Raw genomic sequence first — 14,070 nt, forward strand, 5'->3', positions numbered from 1 at the left:
ATTAAATGTATTGACGGTTTCTATTTGTATTTGGTTATACGAAAAATTAATATTTAGTGATGGTTTTTGATAGGGTCTAAATTCTATAATTTTGGTTTTTGTGAAGTTAATTTCTAAATTGTGATCATTCATCCATGTTACAATTGTAGTTAGTGTATTATGAAGGGTTTGATTTAAGTGGTCACTATTTTTACAAGAGGTTAATATTGAGATGTCGTCAGCGAAAAGAGCACATGAATCGTTTATTAGGTACGTTTGGGAGGTCATTTATATAAGCCAGGAATAGTATGCACCCAATGACGCTTCCTTGTGGTATCGAATTGTTCATGTTTTGGGGCTCAGATCTGACTTGAGTTATTTCCCCTGTCTCATAGTTATAATGCTCGATTTCTACATACTGGATTCTGTTTTCTAAATAGGATGCGAACCATTTATGAATGTTACCTCGTATACCCATTCCGTAAAGTTTATCCAGTAAGATATCATACCGAACTTTATCGTATGCCTTTGACATGTCCAATAGGATACCGATACCATACTTTTTTTCATTTAGTGTATCCAGAATCTTTTGCATAAATTTGTAAGTCGCAAGTGTAGTTGAACGATTTTTCCGAAAACCATTCTGCGACTCATCAAATATATTGTACTTTTCACAGAAAGAGTATAGGCGGCTACACATTGCCTTCTCAAATACTTTCGAAGCCGCGGGCAATAATGCAATCGGTCTGTAATTACTCAGATCATACTTACTTCCTTTTTTGAGGATCGGTTTTATCAGGGATTGTTTAAGAAGATCCGGGAACACACCCTCGGCAAAAGACTGATTGACAAGCGTATAAAACGGAAACGTCAATTCGTCTGCACATACCCTTATAAGCGCGGATGGTATCTCGTCTATTCCATAGCTGTATTTATTTTTTAGATTACGTATAATTACGTTTATTTCGCGCGGTTCGACCCGGGCTCAAAAAAAATGTGGAACGCTTCACGATTTTGCGTGTCATCCTTGCGCAGGGGCCATGCTAATCTTCTCTGTATCGTTCCAATTTTAGTATATGTACTGCCGAAGCAAGTTCGTTAATCAATTAAATTTCAATCAGATTAAAAAATCTATTCAATTGCAACTGATTTCGATTGAATTGATTTTAATTGCAATTAGATTAATTTTATTAGTTGTTCTAAGAAACAATTGAAACTAACAATTAAAACCGAAACTATCAAGTAAAAGTGTCATCACGAATATGGGTTAGGGGATGGGTTTGGGGTGTGTTAGGGGGTCGGTTAGGGGGCCGGTTGAGGGTCGGTTAGGGGTCAGTTGGGGGTCGGTTAGGAGGTTAGTTAAGGGGTCGGTTAGGGAGTCGGTTAGGGGTCGACTGGGGGTGGTTCGGGGGTCGTTTAGGGGGTAGGTTAGGGGGCCGGTTGGGGGGTCGTTTAGGGTGTCGGTTGGGAGGTCAGATAGGGGGTAGGTTAGGGTGCGGTTAGGGGGTCGGTTAGGGGTAGGTTAGGGGGCCGTTTAGGGTGCCGGTTGGGGTCAGTTAGTGGGCTGGTTAGGGGATCGGTTAGTGGGTCGGTTAAGGGTTTGGTTAGGGAGTGGGTCAGAGGCGGATTAGGGGCCCTTTAGGGGTGGACCCGCTAACTGACCCCTTAACCGACCCCCTACCTATCCCCAACCAGCCCCCTAACCGACCCCTATCCGTTCCCTAATCGACCCCCTAACCGAACCCCAACCGACCACTTAACCGGTCCCCAACCGACCCCCAACCGGACCCTAACCGACCTCCTACCGACACCTAACCGACCCCCAAACCGACACCTTAACCGACCCCCTACCGACACCTAACCGACCTCCAACCGGACCCCCTAATCGAGCCCCTATCTGAGCCCCCAACCTTCGTGGTGGTATTATATGTGAAGAACTACATACAAAAAATATATGTAATTAGATTGAAGTCGTTGTAAATGACGAAGTAAATGCAAGTGATCAATCACTTTTTTGCAAAGAGCATCTATTATATGTATGTATGTGTATATGTGTGTGTGTGAGTGCGTGTGTGTGCGTGCGTGCGTGCGTGCGTGCGTGCGTGCGTGCTTGCCTGCGTGCGTGCGTGCCTGCGTGCGTGCGTCCGTTTGTGTAAAGCGGAACGTTCAAAAAATGAAGTATGAAATTATTTGATTTTTAATTCGGGACTTAATCACGTATAAACATATTTTATTTATCTCGACTTTTCGGACATATTGCAACGTCCATGGTCTCGCAAGGACTGAAGAGGCGGGTGTCAGCATCTTCCAGTTGTGCGAGTTTTTCTAACTACCCGCACTTTATCTTCATTACTTATTTGTGCACTAGGGTTCCACTACACCGACACACAACACTCACGACATCTTAAATACTCGTATTCAATGCAGTAGAAGCACATTTGCAGGTGGCAACAGTGCATGGTATTGTCAAAGACGTCAAAGTCATCTTTTCGCGGTTATAACTTAGAGTAGCAGGGTTCTAGGGTTATAGCCGCCATTTTGCGGTTGGTTTAAATTGCACATTTGCATCCTTTATAGGCCCAGTAGATAGGGATAACGTATCGCGTGAGCGACTAATTTGTGTTGTGAACATGTTATGAATGGCATTTACACGTATATACAGTATTCGACATGTATAGGAATATTAATAATAATTATACGTACTTCGTGCTCTGAAGTATGGTGGTATTGGTTTAACAGTTTTTTTCTGGTAAAACTGAATATTTAAAACTTCTTTTTCAAGATATGTATTGTGGAAGGAAATCCTTTGAAGGAAATTGTTGGTTTCCACATGTCGCGATAAGTATACTAATAAAGTATTTTGTAATTTGTATTTGTATTTTGTATTTTAAATACACCCCATGAAAGTATTTTGTATTTTGTATTTCAAATACACCTCAAGAAAGTATTTGGTATTTTGTATTTTAAATACATTTAAGGAAGTATTTTGTAATTTGTATTTCAATTAAGATGTAGCATGTATTTTGCCCAGCCCTGTGTATATGTACTTGATGACGGTACTTCAAAAAAGGTGGATATTGTAGCAAAGTTAGAAAAAAGTAATTAAATAAGTTGAATAACTTACCGATGGGCACGGCGTTCCCTCCTACTCTTTCTGCCAGAAAACATCGCTTTTTCCTTTTCCTCTCTCAACAGTTGTTTCTGGTGTTCCGCGTCATCAGCGTCACCCGTCAGGAATGAAAAGAGATCGCAGCCAGCCATGCCGAACTGCGGCCCCACGGCATTCAGCTCGTGTGCCTGTGCTCAGTCCAATACAAGTTAACATTACGCTTGTAAAATACATTTCAAGATCGAAGAAACTTAATTCACCAAAATTACAAAAAGAAATGTGTTGGTACACCGAATAGGAATTTAAATCTATTTATTCCAGTTAGTGAAAATAATGAAATCTAATTCGTTTGCAGTATGTTTGAATTTGCACCTTCTGAATTTCTGGTTCCATCTTGATACCTCCAATGAAGACTACGCCAACTTAATTTTTGGACGTTATTTTGTTTTTTGTTTCCTTATTTCTTTTCCACGAAATTTAGTTTTCTTGTTTTTTCCAATTTTGTTTCTTTGTTTCTTTTTTTTCACAAAATTTGGGTAGCATAATATTAGTAAATACATATTAATGTTCAGAAAAATTACCAAAAAAATAAGATGGCGTAGTGTTCATTGGAGGCAGATCCTATCAAATAACCGGCTTGTTACTCTCAGACAGGAAATAATTATTCGTCTGATGGCGCTCCGTCCATACGTATAATGTGTAGTATGCACCAGTTAGGTAACGGGCACAAAAGATTATGGTATAAAAATCTGATAGAACATTTCTGAACAAATCCCAAAAATGCTACACCTCATGCTGCCATGGAAATAGGCTCTCAACTAAAGTGAATAACTGTATCAGTTGCAAATGGTCAAAGCTTCTAGACGCTTAATAAAAAATGTCTGACACGAAAATTGCATCTTGTTCACATACTTTAAACCCTAACCAATAATAACATAGATTTCCATTTGTTCTCCATTTATCAGTTATAAAGTGACGGCGTTACGTGGAAGGTCGAGATAGGTATGTAGGTTGATAGGTTTTGTAACGCTTCACATGATTGTCAGTATGATAGAATGAGGAACTAGTGCCTAGTAGTTAATGAGAATAAACAACTTGATTTTGTTCCAATGAAACTCATAAAGTACAGTCAAGAGCACGTCCAGCTTCACACCTTGTACTTTGGACCATTCTTATCGCACGCGGCATAGAGTTGGATTAAAATCTTAAGTGTCTAGCTAGACATGCTCTTGACCCTGCGCAATTCTTATATTTTCTTATGACTATTTCACACTTAATAATGATACATTACTATTCAGATTATCTTCAAAAACAATTATTTCTAGAAAATTACAAACACTAGCATATTTAGCAAAATACTAGTAAAATTTCCAAAACAGTGCGCTTTCAAAAATCTGGCCAGTTACAGAACTTTTTTATTTTAGGTCTAATTTGAAACTAAGAATTAGTCATTTGCACCATTTGTAATTTTTTGCACTCATTTATAATAATTTCCTACTAATACAGGTTGGTTTGTAGAGTGGTTCGAGATTGAATTTGCGTTCTTATAAATAACGTCAACTGTATTTCAAAAGAGCTTTTATTTATTCAACTTTAAAACAATGTATGCTAAACAGTTACTATTTCTAATTTTTCAGCCATTTCTGCTTTAGAACAAAATCTAGTATAATTGCTACAACATGTTATGTTCTCACTTTTTTGTTCCTCTAAATGTGCCAGTATGTGTAGCAATGACTGTACTAAATGGGTAGAATTTAATTTAGGGTCTGAGATCATTGCAACAAAATATCAAATCTTAAACTTTATTTACTCTGCTTCATAGTATAGGGCATTTGGAAATGAAAATATTTGCTTTAAAAACAGAAAGAAATATATTTTGGCATTCCAAGTATGTTACTAAACAATAATGCTTTCTTCATTATAGATAACATTATTAAATCATGCATAATTCAGTTTACAAACACATACCTGAGATGCTTCCATTTTATTAACATCAATGCTCAAGTCCACATCAATGATGTCAAGATCCGAATCATCATCTGAATCTTTTTGTTCCATTTTTTTGTCTGGGCCTGTAATTTAACACTGAATGCCATAAGTTTTCCCAAACAAAGATTATTGAAGACTACCCGCTGTTCCTAATAAGTCTGCAGGCATCACGCAGAGTGATAGTAAAGCTGAATCTACCGTTAGAGGTGGAAGGCTGTACAACGGAGCCTGGATCATTATAATTGTAGCCTATAGCTGCACCGGTCCCCTTCCGATCATGTAACTTCTCTTTTTGAGCTTCTTTCTCTTCTATAGTCACTCCAAATTGTTCTTCTATAGCCAGTTGTTGTAGAAATTTGTCTTCACCTAAAAGAGAGTATAAGAATTTGTTCATTCAGTTATTATGCAATATACACTTTCATATTACTCTTCACAGATAATGTAAAAGGTTTAATAACATTTTTATCATTCTTGTTTATCACCTCTCTATTAATTAACTGCAATATCTAACATTTTATTGCAACTAAGTTAGACATGATTTTACTCAGGCCTTTAAAGAAAATGAATAGTCTACATTAAAATTTATGTTGACTTTTTTAGATATACATGAATACAATTAATTGAGTTTGACATGAACAAGAGCTCAAGACATGACCTCAAACTGAAAAACTATCTACCGTGAAAAGTTAGCATAATGTTAGCTACGATAGGTGGTAGGATAATTTGTCAACACGGTAGATGATATTTTCATAGTAATGTTTATTAACAGAAAAGTGCTTACTTATTCCCAAAAATACATTTTGGGCGAGGATTCTGTATCTTTCATAGTTGCATTGTCTCTCTTCAGGACTTAGTTCTTCAGGTGGAACATACGGGTTCTTTACTTCAGGAATGTAGTCTAGATGTGCTCGGACATCAAACCTGTCTATCATGTTGTGAGAGTCTCCTTGCCATGGCATCCTAAAAGTTGTTGTTACCATTTATTAGTGGGTTGGAAATAAGCTTTGCTGACCAGCAACAAATAAATACAAATGCAGCGCTTTAATAATGTAATTTGCACTCATCATGATAGAAAAAATATAATTATCATGTTGAACCTATTTGTGATCAAGTTAGTGCAGACATATTGAATTTTTTTTAGTGATGATTTAAAGTTATAAGCTTTTAAATAATTTTTTTTTATTATTAAATATTAGACAATATCACATTGCTCTGATCCCAAAGAAAGTAACTAAAGCACTAGTGTTATGGAAATCTGAAACAAACACCACAAACACCTAGACCCCGAGACAATATACAAAAGTTGTTCTACATACAATCCCCAGCCGGGGATTGAAGTCGGCACCTCAAATTGGCGACACCATGAAATCAGGTGTGCAAGCGACTGGACCACGGAGGTAGTCAATTATGCATCCGTAAAGGTTTAACAGTTGTGTATTGCACATAAAGCATTGTGACACCATTTACAATCATAAAATAATTTCAAAAAGGTTCTCAACACATGTGTAGCTGTCCCCCTATCATTGTACTGTAGTTGTATTTGTACAATATCTTTTATATTTAAATTATATTACAACTATTAACAGAGTGACTATACGTAGGTAAACGGGTACCGTCATTAAATCTTGACGTACGTATCAATTACACAATAATATTTTTTTATTCCTCTATTATTAGACTACGATTGGAAGCTATTTTAATACGAACATAATCGCCGGGCCTTCTCCAGCGGCCGCTACTGCTGGATCCAAATGTATTTTACAAGGTCGACCATGCAGTTGCAAAAATTGCGTAGGCTCCGCTTTCTGCAATTAACGCATTCGGATAAAACAGAAATATAATAAAAACACCAAGTTATATATAATATTAACGAAATTAAAACAGAAGCTTACAATTTTTTCATAGAAATCCTTGCGGCGCTCTGCTCTGCGACGATAATCAACAATCAAACCCCTAATCATACGTTCTTGCTTCCGTGCTTCGTGCCACATTTTCAATTGCTTTATTTAACAAACACACACAAAAAAAATTAAATGAATAACACAAATATCAAACTTTGCCAATCTACTAAACGTTGAACAATCAGCAAAAAGGACGCCATTTAACGATTATAATCTTTTCACTCCTCCCTCTTTGAACGCCATGTTTGAATTTTTTTTGTAAGCAATGTTACACGTATAAAAAATTACTTATTATTAAAAAATAATAATTTTATGATCTTGCCTAGATTTAGTAAAATCTATGAATAAAATCGATACCATTTTTTAGTAGGCATTTATTATAAATCCTTTAGTTACATACTTTCATACCACAACAGTAGTGGAGACGTTAAATGTCTAGGGCGCCATAACTATGTATATTTTACACACAGTTGTGGTAGCCTAATAGTTTGACCTAACGCCTCACAGTCACAAGCAGAAGCCGTGGGTTCAAATCCATGCACCTCAAATTTGAGTTTTTCGGAATTTGTGTGAAATTTTATTTGAAACGTACTTAAACTTTTAGGTGAAGGAAAACATCGTGATGAAACCAGCACGTCGAAGAAAGTACACAACTTTCGGAAAAAGTGTGAAGTCCCTAACTCGTATTGGGCCGGAGTGGCGTACTATCTTAAACCCTCGTATGAGAGGAGGCCCGTGCCCAGCAGCGGTACTTGTAATGAGTTGATGATGATGATATTTTATGCTATTACAATTTAAATAAGGTATACATTTTAATACTCTGAGACACTGAAAGAAATGCATCGCGATGTTCCGAGGTGAAACTCTAGAGCGAGCAGAGAACATTACAATCATGTATATTTTATATACATGATTTACAGGTGGAACATACGGGTTTTTACTTCAGGAATGTAGTCTAGATGTGCTCGGACATCAAACCTGTCTATCATGTTGTGAGAGTTTCCCACAGAACAATATTACCCTAAAGGGAAGAACGATAGCTTCATACAATAAAAATGCTTACTTGAAACGCCACCGTTCGTGCCATCGGTAACTTTTGAAAACGCGGGAGATTTGAATAGTGTTTTCATGTGTTTTTATATTTCGATACCGAAAATTGCAATTGTATGCGTAATTGACAATTATTTAAATGAGTACATTTGTAAATTAAATGTAAATGTTGAATGTACCATTTAAATAATTGTCAATTACGCATACAATTGCAATTTTCGGTATCGATCAAGTTATAGAATTTTCGTGTCCTGTTTCGCCACAATTATAAAAAATTAAATAATATTGTACAAAAACATCAAACGAAAATTCTTCATGTCAGGAATTTTTAAGTAATGTGAAATAATACAACCTTTTTAAACATGTTTTAGTATATTAATTTTTCTTAACATCGATTTTTTTGAGGCTTCCTCAACAAATTCTCGATTTTTGACAGTACAAAACCGTTTCAGACATATTACAACTGTACTATCAATTATTCTTTTAAAATTTATTTCACAATGTTCGTCACACCCCTTCAGCCAATCTTTATTTAAATTATCGCATTTTTTTAATAAATTATATTTAATTTTTTCATTATGTGAATTTTCTTTTAAATAATTGTTTATTAATCTTGCAGCATTTTCAACCATTTCACAGAAACTGGGCTGGATGTATTTTAAACTGCATGCTACGTCATCGTATTCCTTAAATGATGTAAATAAATGACATACCTCAGTGTTCAGATCAGCAAGCATAATTTTTTTACATTGCTCGCAATTAATAGTTATGTTTCTTGCGATAAAGCCGCACACATATGCACATGCTTGCATTTCTCCAGAAATCTGAGGTACATCTAACTCTTCTACACCTTCAACAGAAATTTCCGCTGGAAAAGGTGTAGAACCGTCTACGTCATTTATTTTTTGGTTACAACCTTTATGAAGAAACACTTTAAGATTATCCAATATATCATTATTGTCATCCAGGCAGTTTCTGTTTTTATTATTATTAATTAAATTTGTTATTATGCTAGTTTTTAATGCTGCAATAAATTGAACTGAATTGGGGTTCTATCAAAAAATCTAAATGAGGGCTGGTTGAGGACATGTTGGTTAGGTATTTTTTTCCCCTTTTTCTGTCCGGCGTGTCACCATTCATGGCGTCAAATAATTTGTCCATATTGGATATAAGCGTCGCGGTCCACACGGCGTCTTGTGGCAATTCGTCTAAAAGTAAACAATAAACTTTTTATGTTAAAAGGAATTTCATCTAACATGACATGACACTCTAGACTTATTATATTTAAATGAGTATGGGTATTAGTGGCGCCGTTTGGCATTTTTGTAATTTTCCACAACAAAACGTTAATATTGGTAGTAACACAAGAACAAACCGTTGTTACGACCAATCAAATGCCTAATAGTCTTTTGTCAAAATCAGTTTACTTGTTTAGTCTCTATAAAGCAACATAAAAAAAATGGATATGAGTCATATTCACAAGCTCGTGAGAAAAACATGATCCTCTTTATAAGTCTTGACAGTCGGGAAAAGAGGCTTGAAAGATGGCAGTACATAATAGACATATTATGTTGAAACTTACTTTGGGCTACTTTGGCAAATAATCCTGCTGCAATGGAATGACTCAAAACTTGAGCAGCTAGTCGAACTTTCATCTTTTGTTTGCCCTTCGGCTGAAGGTGTTGCTGGGTCAATGCTGGAGCAAAAACGAAGTTCTTTTTGTCTATATTAAAGAATTCTTCTATGTGAATCCATTTAGCGACTCCTGCAATAGAAGATTATGAAACCAATGAAACAATTAATTGATACAGATATTACCAAGAAATGAACGGTTGTTATTTTTGTTTTTACACGCGCCTAAGAATACTCCAGCAATGTTCGCGCGGGGTACATATGTAGCCCATTTTGAAACCATAATATTTATTAAAAATGTGGAACACAATACACTCATAAGACAGAAAGATTAAGGTAGATTTAATATAATTAAAGGTGTAATCACACCGTCATAAATAACTATCATAGAGGCCAGCACACCAAACGGCTTGATAAAAAGAATGAGTCTCTATCTCGTAATGTAAGGTTTCACAACACAAAAAGCGTCAATTTCGCACAGAAGTCTTTCTCTCGTAATTATCGAATTCACAAAACAAAAAGCGTCAATTTCGCACACGAGTCTCTATCTCGCAATTCAGAAAATCGATAACAAACCGGCAAATACACAAAAACTGCTGCTAAATGCAGAGAAAAGAACTGGTATTAGTAGTTTATGAAAAAGAATTTCTCACACAAGTTTTCATGGTAGCCATCTTGATTTGAAAACTCTGACAACTGTGAAGAAGTTGCCATCACGCAGAAACATAAGTTCTACCAAAAGGAGACGGGGCATTCTGGGCCCAAATGTAATAAGATGAAATATGGTTTTAAAAATTTGTTATATTTTTCTATTGCAAAATCTAAAAAATCAACCTAATTCGCTATCTAGAAACTGAGATATCTAAAAAATAACTAAATGTCTGGAGCACATAATAAAATCGATTTAAATTAATCGATAAATGTGAATGAGTTTTAACAATCAATAGTCGAAAAACGCCGTCACCATGTCTAAACCATTAAAATAATTAAATCCGTGAGAAATCAAAAGTTTCAAACACTACAACGTAATCTAGCTGTGTATTAAAAACGAAACTCGATATCGGATCTCGTTCACAAATCGATTGTTATGTTTTTATCGATACCGCATTTTTAGCCTGTGGTGACTATTTCTACTGTCACTGTCTGTCACTCGCTTCGTATCGTTGATTGCGTGTGCGTTTCAAGTGCATTTCCTATTGTTTTTATTTACATTTATTGACCCCTGTTTTGTTTCTACGGACTTCTGATCTCGCTTAACTTGTACTACCCTTGCAATCATACCGGACACGAAGAATCTCACCTACACGTTTAACTTGGACTCGTTATTTTGGATTTTACTGCTGGCTTATCGATTGGATATTGACGCCATGGATCGTTGTGTAAATTGTGGCATAGCGACCAGTCGCAGTAACGCACTGGGCCGACGAACCTTGGATGATGAAGTGATACTGTCAGTGATTCGTCAATGGCTTGCACCACAGCTTGTAAGTACCTACTCATCTCCTGATTGTTAGCTAGTCAGCGTCTAGCCTACCTCCCTAAACGTTTCCTTACGATGATTTTCATCATAGTTACTTACATTAATAAATGACGGATATTTAAACGTTTAAAAGGCACAATATGAAGAATGTTTACATTATACTACAAATTCTAAACTGATAGTAGTAATGATTTGTTGACATATAAAAGTTTTCCTATCTTTTAGGTACACAGCAGTGACCATGTTTGCCAAGCTTGCTGGAACTTGGCCCAAAGGCCAAATGTTGATGAATCCAGACACCTTGGCCACAGAAGAGTTTGTCTCCGCTGCGGACGTTCTCTTGCGTCACAAATCAATCATGAACTTCGTACTGACTCAAGTCGCGAATTGAGAATTTATAATGTTATACAAGAGTGGATTATACCTCGACCTGTAAGTTGAATCCTTTGACTTTTTTTATAAATACTTTTACAGCGACATTTAGATGTTTTAAATAAATAATGATGTGCCTATGTTTTTTGCAGGTGGAAACACAAAGTCACATTTGTCACAAGTGTTGGGTGGCTGCAGACCGAGCAGCTGTTCATATGACTTCAGGTCCATCAACCTCTTCCCATGGAAACTCCTTGGAAGAAATGCAGCCACAGACAGAAAATCTTCCCACTGAGCCACCAAATGAAGAAGATAGGCATAACCAACCTGAACCTACCATTGTATTGCCAGAATACATGAGGGCTACGGAAACAGAACGTAGATGCTTCATCGAAGGATGCCAGAGAACAGAGAGGTATAGAGTTCCACTGTCTACTCGAAAGATGTTGCTCAATGAGCATAAGTATTATGTCCCTGAAAATAATCGTTTGTGTGATCAACATTTAGTTGTTGAAGCATGGGATTTTTTGGACGGTCTGAGAAGTAATTATGTACAGACCTTTACTGCTAAACATATTCAGGACATGATGTCCTTAAAGGAAGTTGTTCCTTCAGGATTACTTCATTTTGAGAGCATAGACCAAATGGAAGACAATGTTGTCCATACATGGATTGGTTTAAATAAATCCCAGTTCCATCAAATATTGAGTGAGGTTCCTCAGTTATTAGGAATACCCAGAGCATCTCTTGCTTTAGCAGCATATTTAATGAAACTAAGAACTGGGGATTCTAATGAGAGGTTGTCAACATTATTAAACGTTTCTAGGCGAACACTAGAGAAGTGGATTCACCAAATAAGAGACCTTCTTGCTGAATATTTTGTACCAAAACACCTCGGTATTAACCATTTAAACAGGCAGCAAATGGTGCAAAGAAATCTTGCAATACCTAATGCGTTGTTTGGTAACTTTGAGGGGATTATTAGGCCTATTATAATATTTGATGGAACATATTGTTACATGGAAAAAAGTTCTAATTATTTATACCAAAAAAGAACATACAGCATGCATAAATATCGGAACCTTGTAAAACCGTTTTTAATGGTATGTACAGATGGACATATAATTGATGTTCTGGGCCCCTATCCAGCCACCACGTCAGATGCTGATATTATGAAAACAGAATTTTCAAATGAAAGACCCTTACGGGAATACTTTCTTCAGGGCGATGCTTTTATACTGGATAGGGGCTTCCGTGATTCATTACCCTTGTTGCATGAAAGTGGATATAGGGCATATGTGCCTGCTTCATTAGAGGAGGGTGAAACACAGCTTTCTACTAGTGAAGCAAATAAATCAAGAGCAGTAACCATCTGCCGTTGGGTTGTGGAGGTCGTTAATGGCAGATTTAAAAGAGATTATAAGTTGTTACGGCAAAATTATTTTAATGTAGCAAGTAAATGTTTCATGAAAGATTTTGAGGTGGCCGCTGCCCTTTTAAACGATTTTCACCCTCCTATAGTTGATCGTGTAGATGCTGGGGAAATAATAGATCAAATCAATATGTACATGAATACAGAAAATGATTTGGCTGAATTTGTTATAAGAAACAACTATAATAGATGTAGGGCTAATTTTGAATTAATCAATGTACAAAATGATAATCTGAATGATTTTCCCCAGCTCACCGTTAGTGAACTAATATTAATTTCATTAGGCACGTATCAAATAAAGCAGGCACGTTCCTACTATGGTGAACATGTAAGGGGTAATGATGGCTTTGTTATAGAAGTGTGCCGGGAGGTCAGCAGCAGCCTAGTTCGAGATCTGTCGGCGTCAAGTACTGCATGGTTGCTTAGAGGACGCATTAAGTCCAGACATATAAGTCGAAAAACTTATTTTAATTATATTTTGGCCGACAGCTCTCGCAGAGGTAGGGATGCAATTCTCAAATATTACTGCAATTGCATCGTAGGCAAACGGACTGTAGGCTGCTGCGCTCATGTAATGACAATTATATGGTACCTTAGTTGGGCTAGGTACCAAAATAACGTAGTACCACCTGCACAATTCCTAGACGATGTTTTAATTATAATAGAAGATGATTGAAAAAATAAATAATGTTTTATTTTTAACCCTCATATCCTTTCCTCCTCATTTTTGAATTTTCTCGCATAATCCCCGCCTACAAAAATATAATAAATATAACAATCGCACTTCAAAAAACAGCTGTTAAGTAGGTACTACTTTTTACTTAACCTCACTTTCACTAAATCTCTTATAACTCTGTTCTCAGATAACAAAATCCGTAGAATTTTAAGTGATTGCTTGACAATTTATAAGTTATTAAGTGACACCACTCTCATCCTTTTACAATCTGGGCCCAAGATTGTATGAAATCGTATCAGTCTCCTTTGGTTGTGATAATTGTCAACATAAGGTTCATTTGTCTAAAATTAGGTGAAAATTAGAATCTTCAACAAAGACAATATTACAGAAATCATAGTGTTCATATTAGAACACCATGGTTTCTATGATACAAATAATTGAAAAAAAACT

The 14,070-nt window shown here is 36.3% G+C and overlaps 2 protein-coding genes and 1 non-coding gene across 3 annotated transcripts; 1 reads left to right on the forward strand and 2 right to left on the reverse strand.

Moving 5' to 3' along the window:
- Nucleotides 1-750: 750 nt before the first annotated feature.
- LOC113238761 (CLK4-associating serine/arginine rich protein-like) lies at nt 751-7,170 on the reverse strand (the record flags this gene model as incomplete). The annotated part of the gene is made up of 7 exons (XM_026475597.1): nt 6,970-7,170; nt 6,785-6,882; nt 5,859-6,037; nt 5,276-5,443; nt 5,057-5,160; nt 3,104-3,276; nt 751-905 (listed from the first exon to the last, which is right to left on the reverse strand). Coding segments are annotated over exons 1-7 (976 nt in total), but the record flags the coding sequence as incomplete, so codon positions are not given.
- LOC113238765 lies at nt 970-1,076 on the reverse strand. Its single transcript, XR_003311127.1, has one exon. It is a non-coding gene; the product is annotated as a U6 spliceosomal RNA (small nuclear RNA).
- A 3,450-nt stretch (nt 7,171-10,620) lies between the features above and the next one.
- LOC113238762 lies at nt 10,621-13,448 on the forward strand. Its single transcript, XM_026475598.1, has 4 exons — nt 10,621-11,144; nt 11,366-11,572; nt 11,665-13,314; nt 13,434-13,448. Exons 1-4 carry the CDS (start codon nt 11,028-11,030, stop codon nt 13,446-13,448), a joined length of 1,989 nt encoding a protein of 662 aa, XP_026331383.1. The 5' UTR covers nt 10,621-11,027.
- Nucleotides 13,449-14,070: the final 622 nt, after the last annotated feature.

Source organism: Hyposmocoma kahamanoa, unplaced genomic scaffold, assembly GCF_003589595.1.
Source record: "Hyposmocoma kahamanoa isolate Upper Pololo Valley unplaced genomic scaffold, ASM358959v1 98179, whole genome shotgun sequence".
NCBI classification, from domain to species: Eukaryota; Metazoa; Arthropoda; class Insecta; order Lepidoptera; family Cosmopterigidae; genus Hyposmocoma; species Hyposmocoma kahamanoa.